The sequence below is a fragment of the Haliaeetus leucocephalus genome, unplaced genomic scaffold, assembly GCF_000737465.1.
Source record: "Haliaeetus leucocephalus isolate CR32 unplaced genomic scaffold, Haliaeetus_leucocephalus-4.0 Scaffold193, whole genome shotgun sequence".
NCBI classification, from domain to species: domain Eukaryota; kingdom Metazoa; phylum Chordata; class Aves; order Accipitriformes; family Accipitridae; genus Haliaeetus; species Haliaeetus leucocephalus.
The window spans coordinates 870055-886808 of record NW_010972629.1 but is presented as its reverse complement, the minus strand read 5'-3'; the positions used below and the strand labels follow the sequence as shown (position 1 = coordinate 886808).

The window sequence follows — 16754 nt, the reverse complement described above, 5'->3', positions numbered from 1 at the left end:
GGGCGGGGCATGTAGGTGGGTTGGAGAGAGGTAAGGATGGCTGAGAGGGTGTGCAGGTAACAAGTTGGGGGGAGCATTTGGACTGGGAGGGAGTTAGGGGCAGCTGGGGGGACAGCTTCCTTGTTGGAGGGGGAGTAGGGGTGGGGTGGGGGCCTGTGGGGCTGGGGTCCAGAGTTTTATCTTGGTCAGTGAGCCATCCCCTCCACAGGGAGAGCCAGGTGGAGCTGCGGGAGCACATCGACAGCCTGGCCACAGGTGAGACATGAGGGCGGGAAGTCAGCTCTGCAGCCCAGCTGTGGGCGCACAGTGGGGTTTGCCCCACATTCCCTGGGGATCTGTGGCACCCTGGGCCCACTCCCACCCTCTGCTCTCTCAGAGCTGTGCCGCATCAATGAGGACCAGAAAGTGGCGCTGGATCTCGACCCCTACGTGAAGAAGCTGCTGAATGCCCGGCGCAGGGTGGTGCTGGTTAACAACATCCTGCAGAACGCCCAGGTCAGCACAGGGACCCCAGGGGGGTTGGGAACCACGGCGTTTTGGGGGATCCCAGCCCCCCATCCTGACAGCTGCTGCTCCTCCGTGTAGGAACGGCTGCGGAGGCTGAACCACAGTGTGGCCAAGGAGACAGTGCGGAGGAAGGCCATGCTGGAGGCGGCGGGGGGCTACCCCCAGGGCCTGCCAGGCAAGTGAGGCCCCTGTGGCAGCACTGGGCCGGATCTGACTCACACCACAGCTGCGCCAACAGCCCTGTGAGCTGGGCCGGAGCAGGAGCGTCGCCATAAGGACAGTGAACAGAGCGGGCTACTGGTGAGGAGAGCAGGTATCCCTGTTTGTAGCAGCGCTCTCCTGAGCATCCACAGCACAGGATGGAGCGAGAAGTCCTGCATTGAGGCAGAAATCTGTGTTTCCAGATTTGTAGGCACCATAATAAAAGTGATCCCACGTTGCTTATGGGATGGTGAGGCAGCATTGTGAGTCTGTAATGTTCCCGTGTCACAGCTGCAGCGTTGTGAGTCTGTAACACTCCCACATCACAGCCACAGCGTGACATTGATGTGCCTGGGGAAAAGCAGAACTAAGCACGTGCTGCCAGCAGAGAGCACAGGTGTGGGGTTTAGCATGCCCAGATGGGGCTCTTCAAGTTCTGGAACCCCCTCCTGCTGTTAGACCTTTTTCTGGCTCCCTTCTATAATGCGCATTTTCTACCTAAACAAACAGGATGCACTCAAAAGGGGGGAACACTTTAATGTGCAACTTATAAAAACACATACAAGGGACAGGTCATGTCAGCTGGTTGTGTTCACTGAGGATGGGCTTAGTCCTCTACTCGATTCTTCACGTCCTTCAGCCAGCGGCACCCAGCGGTGGGGAGTCCCACTGCAAGGGGAAAAGACAGACTGCCGAGGGAGGGAGCACTGCCCCAGGGTGGAGGCAGCCCAAACCGTTCCCTGCCCTGTCCAGAGCTGCCTTCTCCCAGGCAGCAGTACCAACAAGCTTTACCTGCATGAGTCACTCCTGCGTTTCCATGCTTTCCTCCTCCTCGCCTGTAGCAGGTTCTTCCTGATTCTCTTCTTCCTCCTCTCCTTCTTTCTTCTCTGGAGGTTTCTCGTAAGCCTTCTCAGAAGGCGTCACTATCACTCCATCCCACGTGGACATTTCAGAAGCCAGGTCTGCAAAAACAGTCTTGGGTAACCCTGAGCAGCACGGACGAGCCCCAGGACAGGCAGGGGGAAGCACGACACCCCACCTCGCCAGCTTCACCTCCCCACTGCTCTGGGGTTTATTGAGTCGTTTCTCCTTGAAGCCCTTAACTTTCTCCAGCAACACAGAAAACCAGTCCCATTTACCCACCAAGACATTGACAGCCTGCATGGAGAAAGACCCACGTGTTGCACAGACCCCACTTACAGCTGGCATCACCCTCTTGGCCAAGGATTTTCCTGTAGCCTCCGTGAGAGAGAATCCGGACAAGTGTCTGCGCAGTGTAGCACACCATGTCCTGTGGGGGTGGGAATAGTCTAAGAGTGTGGACAGGTTGTAGTCCCTTCTCCTGCAGGGGACAAGGCAGCTCACCTGCTGTTCGAGGGTCATAACTGTGTGGACTCTGAAGTTTCCGCTCTCGCAGGGATCAGTGATACCAACAGATCCAGGAAGGAAGAGCCCTGCGGCTAGGATCTGAAGGCAGCGCCTATGGGACAAGACGTTTTGGGTTAGAAACCAGGCTGTTCCAGCACAGAAACTCAGCCAGAAAGTCTGCAATTAGCACATCTACGTGAGGAGTCCGCTTTGTGTCCAGTTCAGGTCCATTCAAGCCCTAAGATGCTGCCGCTTTCATTTGGTATGTTCAAAACTAAGATGGTAACAGTAATTTATACGAGTGAAGCAAACAGCAACAGACCTGTAGGCGATGTTGAGAGCCAGGGGCTGCCTGGTGGGGTTGTTCATCACAGCATAGTGCCCCTGAAGAGGTGAAAGAAGAGGGAGTTAGGGCGAGAGCAACTTCCCACAAGAGAAGCGTAAGAATCCCAACTCCTGCTGCTGCGGGAGCCCAATGATGTGTAGGCATCTACTAGTTAGCTGTGGCATGGCTGGCACACCATCACCATTCCCCCTTGTGCGCTTACCAGCAGGTCCAGAATCCAGGGCGTGAGGGGCTCAAAGCCAGGGAATCGAATTCTCAGGTCTTTCAACAGCCGGATTAAGACCTTCACCCTGGAAAAGACAGCAGGAGGAGGGTTCATAACATGTCACGCACCTTCCTGCTGCAGGAACAGCTCTCCTTGCTTTCCCCCTGTTCTCTGTAAAGGAGATTATTTCAACCAGGCCTCAGTGCTGCAGTTCCTCTTTGAGGCCAAACTCACGTGGACTGTGAAGCATTCTCTTCGAACCAGCGAGCATGTCTGATGGCAGCCAGGGCACTTTGCAGTACTTTGATGTCCACTGAAAGAAGCAGCAGAAATGCCTGGTTTTTCAACTGAAAGGTGAGTAGGTGTGGGCCAGGAGAGACCAGCTGGCTCCCCCCAACTTCTGAAAGTTCACATGCAGGGCAGAGCAAACAGCTCTTACAGTGTAGTTCGGGGTCCAGCTTGCGGAGATTGGGCGGCACTGTGGTGATAAGGATCTTCACCGTTGCATCGGCCGAGCTGATCTCAAAGCCAGTCTCGTTGGTCAGCATGGTCAGGACTGGGAAGAAAGAACAAGAATTCCTTGTGGAGGGGCTGGAAGACCTCACCAGCACCTGGGAATGCAGGAAAGACCACAGATCTTGGCAACAGTGCTGCAGCACCAGGCTGGGCACCATCCCCTTCAGACAAACGCCAAAGCTCAAGGGGAAACTGCCTCGCATCAGCCTACGTCCTCCTCAACCTTGTCCCCTCAACCCTCTGTGACACAGGAGAGTGTCCCACCTTCACTGGGGTCCTGTGCTCTCAGGCTTTCCACAACTTTGTTTCCCAAGGCTGCCACAGCTTCCACTAGGGAGAAGCAGAAGAAGCAGCAGTCAGAGCAGGGCTGAGCACTGCGGTTCAGTCAGTGGCCACGCAGCCAATACTCACAGGTGGGTAAGATTTTCAGAATCACAACCAGATCGGCCACGTTGTGCCCTGTCGTCATGGTGCCCTTCTTGTAGGAACCCACCTGGCGAACTTCCTCGATTTGCTGTTTGAAAGAGCAAAGCAAAAATCAGTGAATTTAATGCACATGCTGTTTCTGGGAGTCGGCATGAATATTTCATCCATCTGGGGCCAGGTTTGGTAGCTAGAACACCGGCATCCCTCATGCCAAAGTATGTCCCCACATAGCTTTTTTTCCAGGCTCACCACTTTTGGACTTACCACTTCAAATGTTCCTGGTGCTACAATTAAATTGTCAATCACATTATTTATTTTGGTCACCAGGGAAAGAATGGAAGCCTGTAAAGGAATCGGAGAGGGTCAGTCCATTGTCCAGTACAACTTGAAATAATCTGATCTTGCACCGTGTATAATGCAGACAGCCCTGATGCAAGATATACAATAAATGAAACATTTAACAATCACTGTCCAAGAAGCTCCACCCATATTTCTACTGTAGTGCTTATTTCAGAGGGAAGTCATTACTTTTTAGGCTAGTAATGGCCGCTCCTGGCTATGCTCTCTGAAGGATAGTCTGTCTTTGTGTTCTCTAACACTGCAGTAACATCCAGTCAAAGAATTTAAAGCAGTTTTGGGCACAAAACCTGTTCAGCAGCAGTTGGAGCAAGATCCTGGTTTCTCTTCAGCAAGGCTTCACTGAACGCAGTCTCATCAGCAGCAGGTTTTACACGGGGGAAAGCCATTTCACACTGAAACGGGATCAGATATCAGACTGCAATGCCCAAGAAAGACTTTGGTTCAGCCCACTCATCAGCAAAATTTACTCCATTTTTTTATTCTCCAGCGCTTGTTTCCTTTGCAATTCCCCATCATGCTTTTCACTTGTTGCTTTTATAATTTCACTTTCACGTTATCCTAAGGGAGGGAGGGCAGCTGCCTGTCCTGCCTGTACACTCTCACTGTGATCTGACAGGAATGGCAAGTCTTCACAAATGGCAGAGGAGCCATCAGCATGCCCATGCAACTATGGGGTGTGAGACAGGGCAGATCTAATTAAGAATGGCTCTATCAAGAGGGTTTTTATTACCTATATTACAGTCCCTTAAGAATAACACCCTTTGTTTGCAGATGGCCAGAGCTTTTCAGTTGCTGTGATGGGATTCACAGCCACAGGGCCTGGAAGGCAAGAGTAAGTGAACTAGTTTGCCCTGGAAGTCCTGTGTCTGTAAAGGGCAGGTGCTCAGCAGGAGGAGGAAATTATTTCCTCCTATAAAAAGGTGGGAAATGTCTGTTGCTGTCGGTCCTTGCAAGGACCAATGCAGCAAAAGAGCCTGGAGAACACCTGACAGGCGAGTGACAGCTATCGGAGTAACCCACGAGGTTTGTGTTACAGAGAGCTGACAGAACTGAGGGTCTAAGTGAGCGAGGTGCCTTAAAAAGCAGAAAAACCTCAATCGAGGCGTTTATTTGTTGTGATTATTACTCAACTGCATCCTAGTCATCCTGTGTGAGACAAGTTCTCCAAACAACAGAGACAGTAAGAAGATCTATTTTGAGTTAGTTACTGAACCAACAGCATTTTCAGTGAACTCCGTTACTCCGGCTATGCTAAAAGAAGTCAAACCATCAAAGTCTGCAAACGAGGTTTTTAAGATGCATCTTTAAACAAGGAAAAGTCCCGCAGCTGTTGCCTGCAAACAGCTCCATAGGAGAGGGTTACTCACGACATAGAAATCAAAGGGGATGTGCGGCACAAAGGGCCGGAACCTAAAGGGGAAAAAGAAAAAAAAAACAAAAACCACTTTATTTCTCTGTAGCGCTGTCTCCCCGCTCTGCTCGTCAGCACTGAACGCCCCCCACCCCATGACCGTTTTGTGGAGAGGCAAGAAAGGCCCTACAGAAACAGGAAAGGTTTCTTCCTAACCCTCCCCCTAACGATAACTAACCCCCGCCCTCCCCCGGTGTCCCACCCCCGCCACCCCGTTCTACACCTCACCGTTATCCTACGCTACACTACAAGCTTAAAGCCCCGGTTTCTGCACCCCGGCAGCTCGCCCCCCGGGGGCGGCCGCGGCCCACCCCCTAGGCCTGAGACTCTAGAGAGCCACCCTCGCTAAAGCAGAAGCCAGACTCGCCCACTGCCAGGGCCTCCCCTGGAACCAAAGCGTCCGCCACGGCCTCTGCCTCGATCGCCCCTGCGGAAAAGAGAAGGGAAAACGGCGTTAACGGAGCGGGAAGGCGGCCCGGGGACGGAGGCCCAGATCCCGCCCGCCCAAGGGCCGGGCCCTCCCTGAGGGACCCCGCGGGCTCCGGCCTCGCACCGGGGATGCCCGGGCGTCCTCCATCGGCTCCGGTCCGGTTCCCGCGTACCTCATGGTTCCCCGCCGCTCCAAACAATGATCGCCGGTGCTGCAATAGAAACCCTGCCGGGCTGCGTTCTTCCAACCCCGCAACAACCTTTTCGTCTATTGGTTTCCCGCCCGCCGCGAGTTTGCCCACTGGCGGCACTCCGCTGTAAGGCATTGGCTCAGATAACCATCAATCCAAAGCGGAGGGCGGGAGGGAAAGCCACCAATCGTGGCGCAGGCCGTGCGCGCGCGCTGGGCGGCGGGCGGCCGCTGGAGGGGGTACGGTGTTCATGAATGGAGCAGCCAGCGAACTCAGCGCGCATGCACACACGCTGGGTGGGTACGTATATGCTGGTAGAAGACTTCTTTTAGGCAGCAGAGTGGCGCAGCGGAAGCGTGCTGGGCCCATAACCCAGAGGTCGATGGATCGAAACCATCCTCTGCTAGCAGTGAGCGTTTTTACCCCCAGCTGCCGCGTGTTTTTCTTCCCTTAGCACCTTAATTAATTACATTAATTTTCGCGGCCGCCTTAAACCCTCCCTAACGGTTCTCTCCGGCGAGACCGATCTTTTGCAGCCTTAGCGGCACGGCGGGTCACCGTGTGTCAGGAGAGTCCCGTGGTGGCCGGGGTCACGCGTGTCCCCACAGCACTGTGCGTGTCCCGGGGGGGGAGCTCCACACGTGTTCCCGAGAAGTGAGCGTGTCCCCGGAGCGGCATCCGTCAGGGGTTACCTCCCCGTTCCCCCGGGGCTGCCGTGACCGGGGCGCGGGGCAGGAGCTCCCACGGGGGGGAGTTGGGGGGTGCCCGAGCCCCCCACGAAGCCCCCCCGGGGCCACCCGAAGCTCGGGCGGGGCGATTCCGTGGGGATGGGCCGATATCCAGGGCTCCGGGGTATTCGCTGCCCGCTGATGAGTTTGTCAGGTCTCAGACCCGCCCGCCCCCACGGGTGACCGTGTTGTGGGGGGGTGGCAGAACCTGGGTGGCTACGGTACCCACAACACGCCGGGACACACCACTCGGCATGTCCCGGCGTGTCGTGGATACCGTAGCCACCCACCACTTCTGCCATCCCACCACCCCACTTCCCACGCGTGGAGGGAGTGGCAGAATATCCACACCCACCACCGGGCGGCCCCATCCTCCATCCCGGTCCTCGGTGGATGCCGTGGGGGTGGGAAGGAAGGAGTTAAGTTCGGTGTGGATGATAACGGCCTTTTGGGTCCCGGGGGGGGGGGGGAAGGAAGGGCTCAGCCCCGTCTCGGTTGGGGGGGGGGGGGAAAAGCCACTCTCCGTGGGCGATGCTGGCGGTGCTGGCCGTGCTCTGCAGCACGGTGACGGTGGCAGCGACAACGGGGACGACCACGCTGACTTTAGCAGTGGTGTTACCCGAACGCAACCTCACCTACCCGTGGGCTTGGCCACGAGTGGGACCGGCGGGGCGTTTAGCCACCGCCACTGTTAACGCCCGTCCCGATTTATTACCCGGTTTTACCTTACGGTGGGTTTTCGGTAGCAGCGAGGATCGACACGGTGTTTGTTCTGAAATGGCTGCGCCGTTGGTTGCCGTCGACCTACAGCTCGCTCATCACCCTGCCGCTTTTTTGGGACCCGGTTGCGTCTATACGGCAGCACCGGTCGCCCGGTTTACCAGCCACTGGCAGCTTCCACTGGTGACAGCGGGTGCCGAAGCTCACGGCTTTGACGACAAGCAAGAGCAATTTGGGTTGACCACCCGTGCGGGTCCCAGTCACCGCAAACTGGGTGAACTGGGCGTGCAGCTCCATCGTCATTTCAACTGGACCCATCGGGCTTTACTTGTTTACTGGGACGAGAAGATGGATGACCGGCCATACTTCTTCGCCGCCGAGGGGCTGTACGTCCAGCTGCCCACCCTGCGCAACCTCACTGTCATGGATGTCGTCTTCCGCGACGGCGGCAACTTCTCCTTCATCATCCAGGAGATCAAGCAGAAGGGACGCAGTGAGTGCTGGGGAGGGGGAGACACACACCTGTGGGGGGGGTCTTGCCATGCACCAGCACGGTGTGGGGGGACAGGGAAGCCAAGGGGGTGCCGGTGTGGGGCATGGGTGGGCACAGCTGTGCGCAGCTCTACACAGCTCTGCATGGGTGCGCACAGCTCCATGTGGGTGTACATGGGTGTGCATGGCTGTGCCTGGGTGAGCACAGGTGTGCACAGCTCTATGCAGCTCCACGCGGATGTGCACGGCTGTGCATTGGTGTTTGTGGCAGTACATGGGTGAGCACGGCTGTGTCCAGGTATGCCCAGGCTTGCACAGGTGTGCACAGCTCTACACAGGTAAGCACAGCTCCGCACAGCTGTACACGGGTGTGCTGCATGACCACACACACGTGTGCTGCCCCGGCCCCGCGTCCTGATGCCCTCAGACCCCCAGCCCGCATTGTGCCCCACCGGGAGCTGCTAAGCATGGCCAGCTGCCCCGCTCCCCTCCATCCCAGTGGCCCAGGCTGGCTTCGTCCCCATCCCCGTCCCTGCCAGCTGCTCCAGTCAGAGCCATCCCGGGTGGCACCAGGGGAGCGGGTGCCAGGGGGGCTGGCACTTGGGTGGGTGGCGTCCAGCCATCCCCAGCCTCTCCATCTTGCTGCTTAGCCTTGGCGGGTGCTCTTTTGGGGCCCCACGGTCCTGACGGGTGGCACGGCTGTGCCCCATGCCAGGCACCACCCATCCTGCTGGCAACGCGACCCCATGCCAAAGGGGACCATGGCAGTGGGGCAGGCAGCACCCACCAGGGTCACCACGCTGCTGAGAATCAATCTCTGCCGGCAATCTGGGCCACAGGGAGGAGGAAACAGAGTCAGGAAAACAGGAAACCTCAGCCTGGCACCCACAGCGGAGGGTAGAGGCGGGCAGGACACTGCGGGGGGGAAGGCAGCGGGGTTAGGGACCCCCCACTCCCTGGCATCCCACTCAGCCACCCTCCACCCGCTCGGCAGCATGACCCACCGCACATCCCCTCCCACATCGTGCATTAACCGGGGACCCTCGGGATGCTGGGCTGGGGTCTCAGGGTCCCCCGGGGATGGGGAGGGTTTCAGGGTGCCATGAGCCTTCTCGCCCCACGCAGTTGTCTACGTCTGCTGCGCCCCGGAGACGCTACGGGAGCTGATGCTGCAGGCAGGACGCGAAGGGCTGACCCACGGCGACTATGCCTTCTTCTACATCGACATCTTCGGGGCCAGCCTGCAGGGCAGCCGCTTCCCTGAGCCCCAGCGGCCCTGGAAGCGGGGGGACCACCATGACGCCAGCGCCCGGCAAGCCTTCGAGGTGAGCCCGGTGCTCTGCTTGAGCACCCACCGCACATGCGTGTGCGTGTGCACGGGCACCCACCCGCATGTGTGCACCTCAGCACAGGAAGCAGGACTGCGGTGGGTGCCAGAGCTGGTGGAGCAGCCCCTGTCTCCCCCCTGCTCGTTCCCCGCTGCTGGCAGCCACCAAGGAGGAAGGAAACGAGATTAATAGCCCTGGGTCCCAGCTCTGGCGCTGCCTGGAGCAGAGGCTATTAATAGGCACTGCAGAAAGACAGGCAGCCCCTGCCCGCAGCCTGGGACCCCGTCCCTGAGGGGACTGGGCAGGGTCCCGGTCCGCGGTGGGGTCCAGCTCAGCCCTGCTGCCAGCCACTCTTCCCCCATCCCAGGCTGTCACCATCATCACCTACAAGGAGCCCGAAAACCCCGAGTATCAGCCCTTCCTGGCACGGCTGAAGGAGGAGGCACTCGCCCACTTCAACTTCTCCATGAAGGACGGCTTGGTGGGACATGGGGGGATGGAGCCAGGAAAGCTGGGGGGCACAGGGCTAGGGGGGCACAGGAGGGAGCTGGGGCTGCTGAGGGACATAGGCTGGAGCTGGGGACAAAGGGACATGGGCTGGAGCTGAGGACAAAGGGACAAGGGGACATGGGCTGGAGCCAGGGGCACAGGATGGAGCTGAGGCTGCTGGGGACAAGGAGTTGCAGGATGACCTGGGGCTGTAGGGGACAAGGGGACAGGGACCCCTGGCTACGCCCCATCCCCGAGCCATCTCCGTGCCCCCAGATGAACTTCATCGCGGCTGCCTTCCACGATGGGGTGCTGCTCTACGCCCAGGCCCTCAACGAGACACTGGAACAGGGCGGCTCCATCACCAATGCCTCTGCCATCACCCGCCAGATGTGGAACCGCACCTTCTACGGTGAGCCCTGTCCCCATCTCATCCCTGTCCCAGCCGGGTGCTGCCTGCCAGGCACCCACCTGCCCCGCTCCCAGGATGATATTTTGGGATCCAAGTCCCCACCCATGGGCTGGGGTCTCTCCCCAGCCCCTCACCCTCCATCCCCAGGCGTCACCGGCTTCCTGAAGATCGACGAGAATGGGGACCGGGAGAGTGACTACTCCCTGTGGGACATGGACCCTCTGAGGGGGGACTTCCAGGTGAGCCCCAGCATGGGGGCAGCCGGTCCTGTGGGGTGGCCGGGGGCCTCCTCCCACCCATTTCTTCCCCCACCCCAAGATCGTGGCCAACTACAACGGCACCACCAAGAAGATCCAGATGGTGCCAGGGCGTGAGATCCACTGGCCGGGAAACGCGGTCCCCTCCGACATCCCCCCCTGTGGCTTCGATAACAGTGACCCACTGTGCCGCAAAGGTGAGCAGTGTCAAGGGGGGGACAACACGACACGAGACCCCCCACTCCAGGCACCTACCAGCCCCTCACCAACCTCCTCTCACTGTGCAGCCAACCTGTCCACGCTGGAGGTCTTGTCCCTCGTGGTCAGCCTGATCCTCCTGGCCATCACCATCACCTCCTTCTTCATCTACAGGTGGGGGTGCCAGGGTCAGGGAGGGTGACCCCAAGGCTGCGCCAGTGTCCCCGGAGGTGGGGGGGACACATAGAGGGGGTCTCACCCCACTTTCCTGGTGCAGGAAGCTGCAGCTGGAGAAGGAGCTGGCGGCCCAGCTGTGGCGTATCCGCTGGGAGGATGTGCAGATGAGCAGCTTGGAGAAACACCTCCGGAGCACCGGCAGCAAGCTCACCCTCTCCCTGGTGAGCACCCATCCTGTCCCCAGCCCTGCTCTGGGGATGGGGACCAGGGACCAGGCTCACCCCGTGTCCCTTTCCCCAGAGGGGCTCCAACTACGGCTCACTGATGACCACAGAAGGGCAGTTCCAGATCTACGCCAAGACGGCATATTACAAGGTATGGGAGTGCTGGGATGGGCACCCACCACCCTGCCAGGCACCCAGTGCCCCACCGGGCACCCATCACCCTGTGTCTCCCCAGGGCAACCTTGTGGCCGTGAAGCACCTCAACCGCAAGCGCATTGAGCTGACGCGCAAGGTCTTGTTCGAGCTGAAGCACGTAGGTGGACCCTGGCTTGGCGCTGCGTGGTGGGATGGGGGTGCTCAGCCTGGTGTCTCCTCGGTGGGGTGGAAAGTGACATGAGCCTGGTCCCACACCCTGCTCCCCCCTTAGATGCGGGATGTCCAAAACGAGCATCTGACCCGCTTCATCGGCGCTTGCACCGACCCCCCGAATATCTGCATCCTGACTGAGTACTGCCCACGCGGGAGCCTCCAGGTACCAGCAGGGACCCAGATAGCCAGCAGCCATCTGGGGCTGGAGTTTCTCCCTCCAGTGCCCATCACTCAGTGTCGGGTCTGCCCAGAGCTGCTCTGCTGGTGCCTGGGGTGGGAGGGAGCTGACCGCAGTGGGCAGATGGATGCTGTCCCCCATCCCTGGACCATCCATGGTGGGGGGACAGCAATGTGACCTTCATGGCCCCAGGACATCTTGGAGAATGAGAGCATCACACTGGACTGGATGTTCCGCTATTCCCTCACCCATGACATCGTCAAGGTAACGAGCTGGTTCCCAGTGGGCACCCAGTTCCCATGAGGGTCCCCTGTTCCCATGGAGGGGGGTGGACAACGAGGTCCGACCACTCTCCACCCTGCCAGGGGATGCAGTTCCTGCACAATGGGGTGATCATCTCCCATGGGAACCTCAAGTCCTCCAACTGTGTGGTGGACAGCCGCTTCGTGCTGAAGATCACGGACTATGGGCTGGAGAGCTTCCGCGTGGCCCCCGACAGCGAGGACTCCCACGCGCTTTTTGCCAGTGAGCACCCTGCCCATCCTCAACCCCCAACCCTGGGAGGACCCCCCGCCCGGGGTCCCTGCCCAGCCTGACCCCCCTCCCCGGTGCCACAGAGAAGCTGTGGACAGCGCCCGAGCTGCTGCGGATGGAGTCGCCGCCAGCCCGTGGCACACAGAAGGGTGATGTTTACAGCTTCGGCATCATCCTGCAAGAGATCGCCCTGCGCAACGGCGTCTTCTACGTGGAGGGGCTGGACCTGAGCCCCAAAGGTGAGTGGGAGGGCTGGGGTCGTGGTGCCAGGGACCTGTTGATGGGTGGTTGGGGCAGCTGATGGGTGGTTGGGGCAGCTGATGGGTGCTTGGCCCCACTAATGGAGGGTTGGACCAGCTGATGGGTGCTTTGGGTGCTTAGACCTGCTGTGATGGGTGCTTAGCCCCGCTGATGGGTTATTGGACCAGCTGATGGGTTGTTTGCCTCGCTGATGGGTGGTTGGATGCGCTGGCAGGTTATTGGACCTACTGGTGGGTGCTTGAACCAGTTGTTGGGTGCTTGAACCAGTTGTTGGGTGCTTGGACCTGCTGAGGGGTTGTTAGACCAGCTGATGGGTGCCTGGACCTGCTGATGGGTGCTTGGGTGATGGGTTCTCAGAACAGCTGATGAGTTGTTGCCCTCACTGATGGGTGCTTGGACCTGCTGGTGGGTTACTGAACCAGCTGATGGTGATTGGACCAGCTGAGGAGTGGTTGGCGTCACTTGATGGGTGCTTGGACAAGCTGTGATGGGCGGTTAGCTCTGCAGATGCATTATTGGACCAGCTGATGAGTGCTTGGACCAGATGATGGGCTGTTGGCCTTGCTGATGGGTGCTTGGAACTGCTGATGGGTGCTTGCACCTGCTGATGGATGTTTGGACCCACTGACGGGTGCTTGGCCCCACAGAGATCATTGAGCGAGTGAAGAGTGGGGAACGCCCCAGCTTCCGCCCCTCGGCCAATGTGGGGTGCCACATGGAGGAGCTAGGCCAGCTGATGCAGCACTGCTGGGCTGAGGATGTCCTGGAGCGCCCTGACTTCAACCAGATCAAGGTCCAGCTTCGCAAGTTCAACAGGTACCTCTGCCTTCCCCAGCCCTGTGGGTGATGAGTGACCCCGAAAAGGGTCCCTGGGTGGATGCTTACCCCCTGCCCACAGGGAGAGCAGCAGCAACATCCTGGACAACCTGCTGTCACGCATGGAGCAGTATGCCAACAACCTGGAGGAGCTGGTGGAGGAGCGAACCCAAGCCTACCTGGAGGAGAAGCGCAAGGCTGAGGCTCTCCTTTACCAGATCCTGCCCCAGTGAGCACCAGGGGGGCCTCAGCCTTCTGTGTACCCCTCCACTGCTGGGCACCCTGGGGCACCACACTGGCATCCCCTGCCTGCCCTGGGGTGTGGTCCCCCATGGATGCTCTGCATGGCTGGGGGTGCTTGGAGGGGCTGGGGACACCAAGGATGCCCAGATGACTTGGGGCTGGGCGTGTTTGGAGGGGCTGGGAACCCCCTGGGGATGCCAAGGACCCCATATTGCTTGGAGCTGGGGATGCTTGGAGGGGCTAGGGACCCCGAGGACCCCCACGTTGCTTGGAGCTGGGGGTGTTTGGAGGAACAGGGGACACCCCAGACTGCTGCATGGCTCAGGGTGCCTGAAGGGGCCAGGGACCCCAAGGTTCCTCTGCCATGGCTCTTTGGGGCTTGGGGTACCTAAAGGGGCCAGGGGTGAACCCAGATCCCCAGCATGGCTTGGGGGTGGGGGTCCTCAGTGGGACCATAGACAACCCCGGTCCCCCATCATGGTTCAGGACTGGGGGTCCTCAGAGGGCTGGAGACCCCAAGGACCCTCCAGCATGGCTGGAGGCTGGGGATGCTGCACCCCCAGGAGGGGTTGGGGGGCTGTGCCCCCCCCCTCACCCACCCCCTGCACCCCCAGCTCTGTGGCGGAGCAGCTGAAGCGGGGGGAGACGGTGCAGGCAGAAGCCTTCGACAGCGTAACCATCTACTTCAGTGACATTGTGGGCTTCACAGCACTGTCGGCCGAGAGCACCCCCATGCAGGTGGTGATGCTGCTCAACGACCTCTACACTTGCTTCGATGCCATCATTGACAACTTCGATGTCTATAAGGTGAGGACACGCACACACGTGCGTGCACATGAATGCTCCGTGGGTCCTGCTGGACACCCCAAAGCCGGCATCCATGGCATGTCCCCACCAGTGTGTCCCTCCACCCTACCCAGGTGGAAACGATCGGGGACGCCTACATGGTGGTGTCTGGGCTGCCGGTGCGCAACGGGAAGCTGCATGCCCGAGAGGTGGCCCGCATGGCCCTGGCACTGCTGGACGCCGTCCGCTCCTTCCGCATCCGCCACCGGCCACAGCAGCAGCTCAAGCTGCGCATCGGCATCCACACGGGTCAGCAGGGATGGGGGTGGGGCAGCTGTATGGGTCAGCAGGGATGGGGACAGGGACATGGCATCCATACAGGTCAGTGGGGACAGGAATGGGGACATGGCACCCACACAGGTCAGTGGGGATGGGGACAGGGGCATGTCATCCATAAGGGTCAGTGGGGATGGGGCCAGGGATATGGTACCCACATGGGTCAGTGGGGACAGGGATGGGGACAGAGACATGGCACCCACATGGATCAGCGGGGACAGGGACAGGGGCATGGCATCCATACAGGTCAGTAGGGACAAGGATGGGGATATGGCATCCACACGGGTCAGTGGGGATGGGGACAGGAACATGGCACCCACACAGATCCATGGGGTGGGGAAACATGGCACCCACATGCACCAGCGGGGATGGGGGGACAGGGCACCTGATGGGGTGAGGGGGCACCCAGCCCTCCCACGGACCCCAGGGACAGGGGAGAGGACACTAGCACCCAGGGGGACCATGGGGCCACCATGGGTGGGAGAACCCGGTGAGGGGGGCCGGGTCAGCACTCAAGGCAGGGGGGGGCTCACTGGGTGTCCCACAGGACCCGTCTGTGCCGGCGTTGTGGGTCTCAAAATGCCCCGGTACTGCCTCTTCGGGGACACAGTGAACACAGCCTCGCGCATGGAGTCCAATGGGGAAGGTGAGGGGTCAGGCTGGGCACCCATGGGTGCTGTCAGGGCCGGGGCTGGGCCAGGCACCCATGGGTGCTGATGGGACCACCTCCCACCAGCCCTGAAGATCCACATCTCAGCGGTGACCAAGGCCGTGCTGGAGGAGTTTGGCTGCTTCGAGCTGGAGCTGCGGGGTGATGTGGAGATGAAGGTGAACCCCAGTCCCCCAACAGCCCCAACCCCCCCAATGGCTGCCCCAGTGGGGTCCCCACAGCTGAGTCCCCCCTCTGCATCTTCATCCCGCAGCCCCCAGTGGGGCAGTGGGTACCCCCCTGCACCCCAACCCCTGGGGCAATGAGCACCCCCTGACCCCTGGGGAAATGGGCCGCCCCTGCACCCAGACCCTCGGGGCAATAGGCACCCCCCCGCACACCCCCTTCACCCCAGCCCCCCCGACCCTCCTCTCTCCACAGGGCAAGGGGAAGGTGAGGACTTACTGGCTGCTGGGGGAGCACGGAAGCAGCACCCGGGGCTGACCCCACCCAGCAGCACCCAGGGCCCGCGGGGCTGTTCCCAGCACCACTGCAAAGGCCCCCCCCGGGCCGGGGCCAAGCGGGGGGCACTGCTAGCGGCTGGGGGCTGGATGCACCCCCCCCAAATGCACCGTGCTCTCCAAACTGACCCCTGACTGCTCCTGGGGTGGGGTGGGGCAACCCCATCCCTGAGTAGCCCAGTGGCCTGACCCTGGCGTGGGCACCAGCGGAGGATCGGGGCCAAGGCCGGTGGGGCAGTTGGGGGGGGAAGGTGATACGGGGGGACGGGGACATCCCTGGACCCCAGGTGGGGGTCACTAGAGCTCTAACTTTTGTAATAAAGCTGGTGTGTATGCGCTTGCCGTGGGTCTCAGTGGGGTCCCACTATGGTCCCCCCCCAGCACCCCACATGCACCCTAGTCCCACTGGGGCATTGAGTGGCCCTGGGGGTATCCCCGAGACAGCGGCCCAAGCCCCCTGGAGGGAGGGGGTGGGCTCTGGGGGAGCTTTGCAAGAGGGGGGCACCCCTGGGGGGGGTCTTTTTAGGGGGTGGGGGCCAGAGGAGCCGGGATGGGGCGGCTGTGCAAGGCAGTGTGGGTCTGGGGGGGGCTGCCCAAGGGGAGGGGGGTATCCCGGCGATGCACGCCGCAGGGGGGTCCCGAGGTTCCCGAGTGGGGTCCGGGAGAACCCCGGGTGCCCGGCCGTGCCCGATCCGGGGGGTTCCCAGGAGCTCCTGGAGGGTCTCGGCCGTGCCCGACCCGGGGGGGGTCCCTGGAGGGTCCGGGGGGTACCGAGGGCTCCGGGACAATCCCGACCGCAAGCAGCGGCTCCGGCAGCGGGAGGGTGGAGCGTCCAGCCAGCGCAGGTCCCGCCCCCCGCCGTTCCATTGGTCGAGTAGCTCGTCGCGGCCCCGCCCCTCCCAGGCCGGCTACCCGCGCTGTCACTCCGAGCCGTTTCCCTGCTGCTATTGGCCAAAGGACAGGAGGGGCGGGCGCTTCCTGCCGCTGTGCGCTTCCTCTTCCCCCCGGGCCCTCCTGTCCCTCTCCCAGTGACTTCCGGTCGGCGGCGCTGGGCGGGGGGTGCGGAGCCGCCGCTC

General features: G+C 60.6%; 3 protein-coding genes and 1 non-coding gene across 6 annotated transcripts in view; 3 read left to right on the top strand and 1 right to left on the bottom strand.

Annotated features, from left to right (window-relative positions):
• Positions 1-748, top strand: part of SNAPIN (SNAP-associated protein) — a 1072-nt gene extending 324 nt beyond the window's left edge. Inside the window, exons 2-4 of the mRNA XM_010565577.1 lie at positions 209-255; positions 377-495; positions 586-748. Coding sequence (XP_010563879.1) covers positions 209-255; positions 377-495; positions 586-690 — 271 coding nt within the window. The 3' untranslated portion in view covers positions 691-748. The remainder of the gene's footprint in view (positions 1-208; positions 256-376; positions 496-585) is intronic.
• Positions 749-1007: 259 nt separating this feature from the next.
• Positions 1008-6045, bottom strand: ILF2 (interleukin enhancer binding factor 2). 3 transcript variants are annotated; one of them, XM_010565575.1, is made up of 12 exons: positions 5943-6045; positions 5726-5767; positions 5297-5339; positions 4217-4321; positions 3834-3911; positions 3555-3657; positions 3408-3473; positions 3067-3183; positions 2862-2940; positions 2625-2712; positions 2399-2460; positions 1008-2188 (listed from the first exon to the last, which is right to left on the bottom strand). In XM_010565575.1, exons 1-12 carry the CDS (start codon positions 5945-5947, stop codon positions 1510-1512), a joined length of 1467 nt encoding a protein of 488 aa, XP_010563877.1. In that variant the 5' UTR covers positions 5948-6045; the 3' UTR covers positions 1008-1509. The 3 variants fall into 3 exon arrangements, with proteins under 3 accessions (XP_010563877.1, XP_010563878.1, XP_010563875.1); XM_010565576.1 differs by lacking the exons at positions 5726-5767; positions 5943-6045 and having other exon boundaries at positions 1008-1670; positions 1909-1999; positions 2074-2188; positions 5297-5496; XM_010565573.1 differs by lacking the exons at positions 5726-5767; positions 5943-6045 and having other exon boundaries at positions 1008-1377; positions 1501-2188; positions 5297-5496.
• Positions 6046-6294: 249 nt separating this feature from the next.
• On the top strand, positions 6295-6366 carry TRNAM-CAU. The gene has a single exon. It is a non-coding gene; the product is annotated as a tRNA-Met (tRNA).
• An 853-nt stretch (positions 6367-7219) lies between these two features.
• On the top strand, positions 7220-15661 carry NPR1 (natriuretic peptide receptor 1). Its single transcript, XM_010565624.1, has 21 exons — positions 7220-7901; positions 9026-9225; positions 9596-9709; positions 9994-10129; positions 10277-10368; positions 10448-10583; positions 10674-10758; positions 10862-10982; positions 11062-11136; positions 11221-11298; positions 11413-11517; positions 11725-11796; positions 11898-12057; positions 12150-12305; positions 12975-13143; positions 13226-13372; positions 14001-14193; positions 14307-14481; positions 15056-15154; positions 15245-15336; positions 15599-15661. The coding sequence occupies exons 1-21, from the start codon at positions 7220-7222 to the stop codon at positions 15659-15661; spliced, it is 3150 nt and encodes a 1049-aa protein (XP_010563926.1).
• The last annotated feature ends 1093 nt before the right edge of the window (positions 15662-16754 follow it).

Coding starts and splice junctions, on each gene's coding strand:
- ILF2 (XM_010565573.1), bottom strand. CDS start 5,437: ATGGGGTGGGGGGCGTTCAGTGCTGACGAGCAGAGCGGGGAGACAGCG. Junction 4,322..5,296: donor TCCCCTTTGATTTCTATGTC/GTGAGTAACCCT, acceptor ATCCCGTTTCAG/TGTGAAATGGCTTTCCCCCG. Junction 3,184..3,407: donor AGCACAGGACCCCAGTGAAG/GTGGGACACTCT, acceptor CTTTCTTCCCAG/TCCTGACCATGCTGACCAAC.
- NPR1 (XM_010565624.1), top strand. CDS start 7,220: ATGCTGGCGGTGCTGGCCGTGCTCTGCAGCACGGTGACGGTGGCAGCG. Junction 10,130..10,276: donor GTGGAACCGCACCTTCTACG/GTGAGCCCTGTC, acceptor CTCCATCCCCAG/GCGTCACCGGCTTCCTGAAG. Junction 11,518..11,724: donor GCCCACGCGGGAGCCTCCAG/GTACCAGCAGGG, acceptor TCATGGCCCCAG/GACATCTTGGAGAATGAGAG.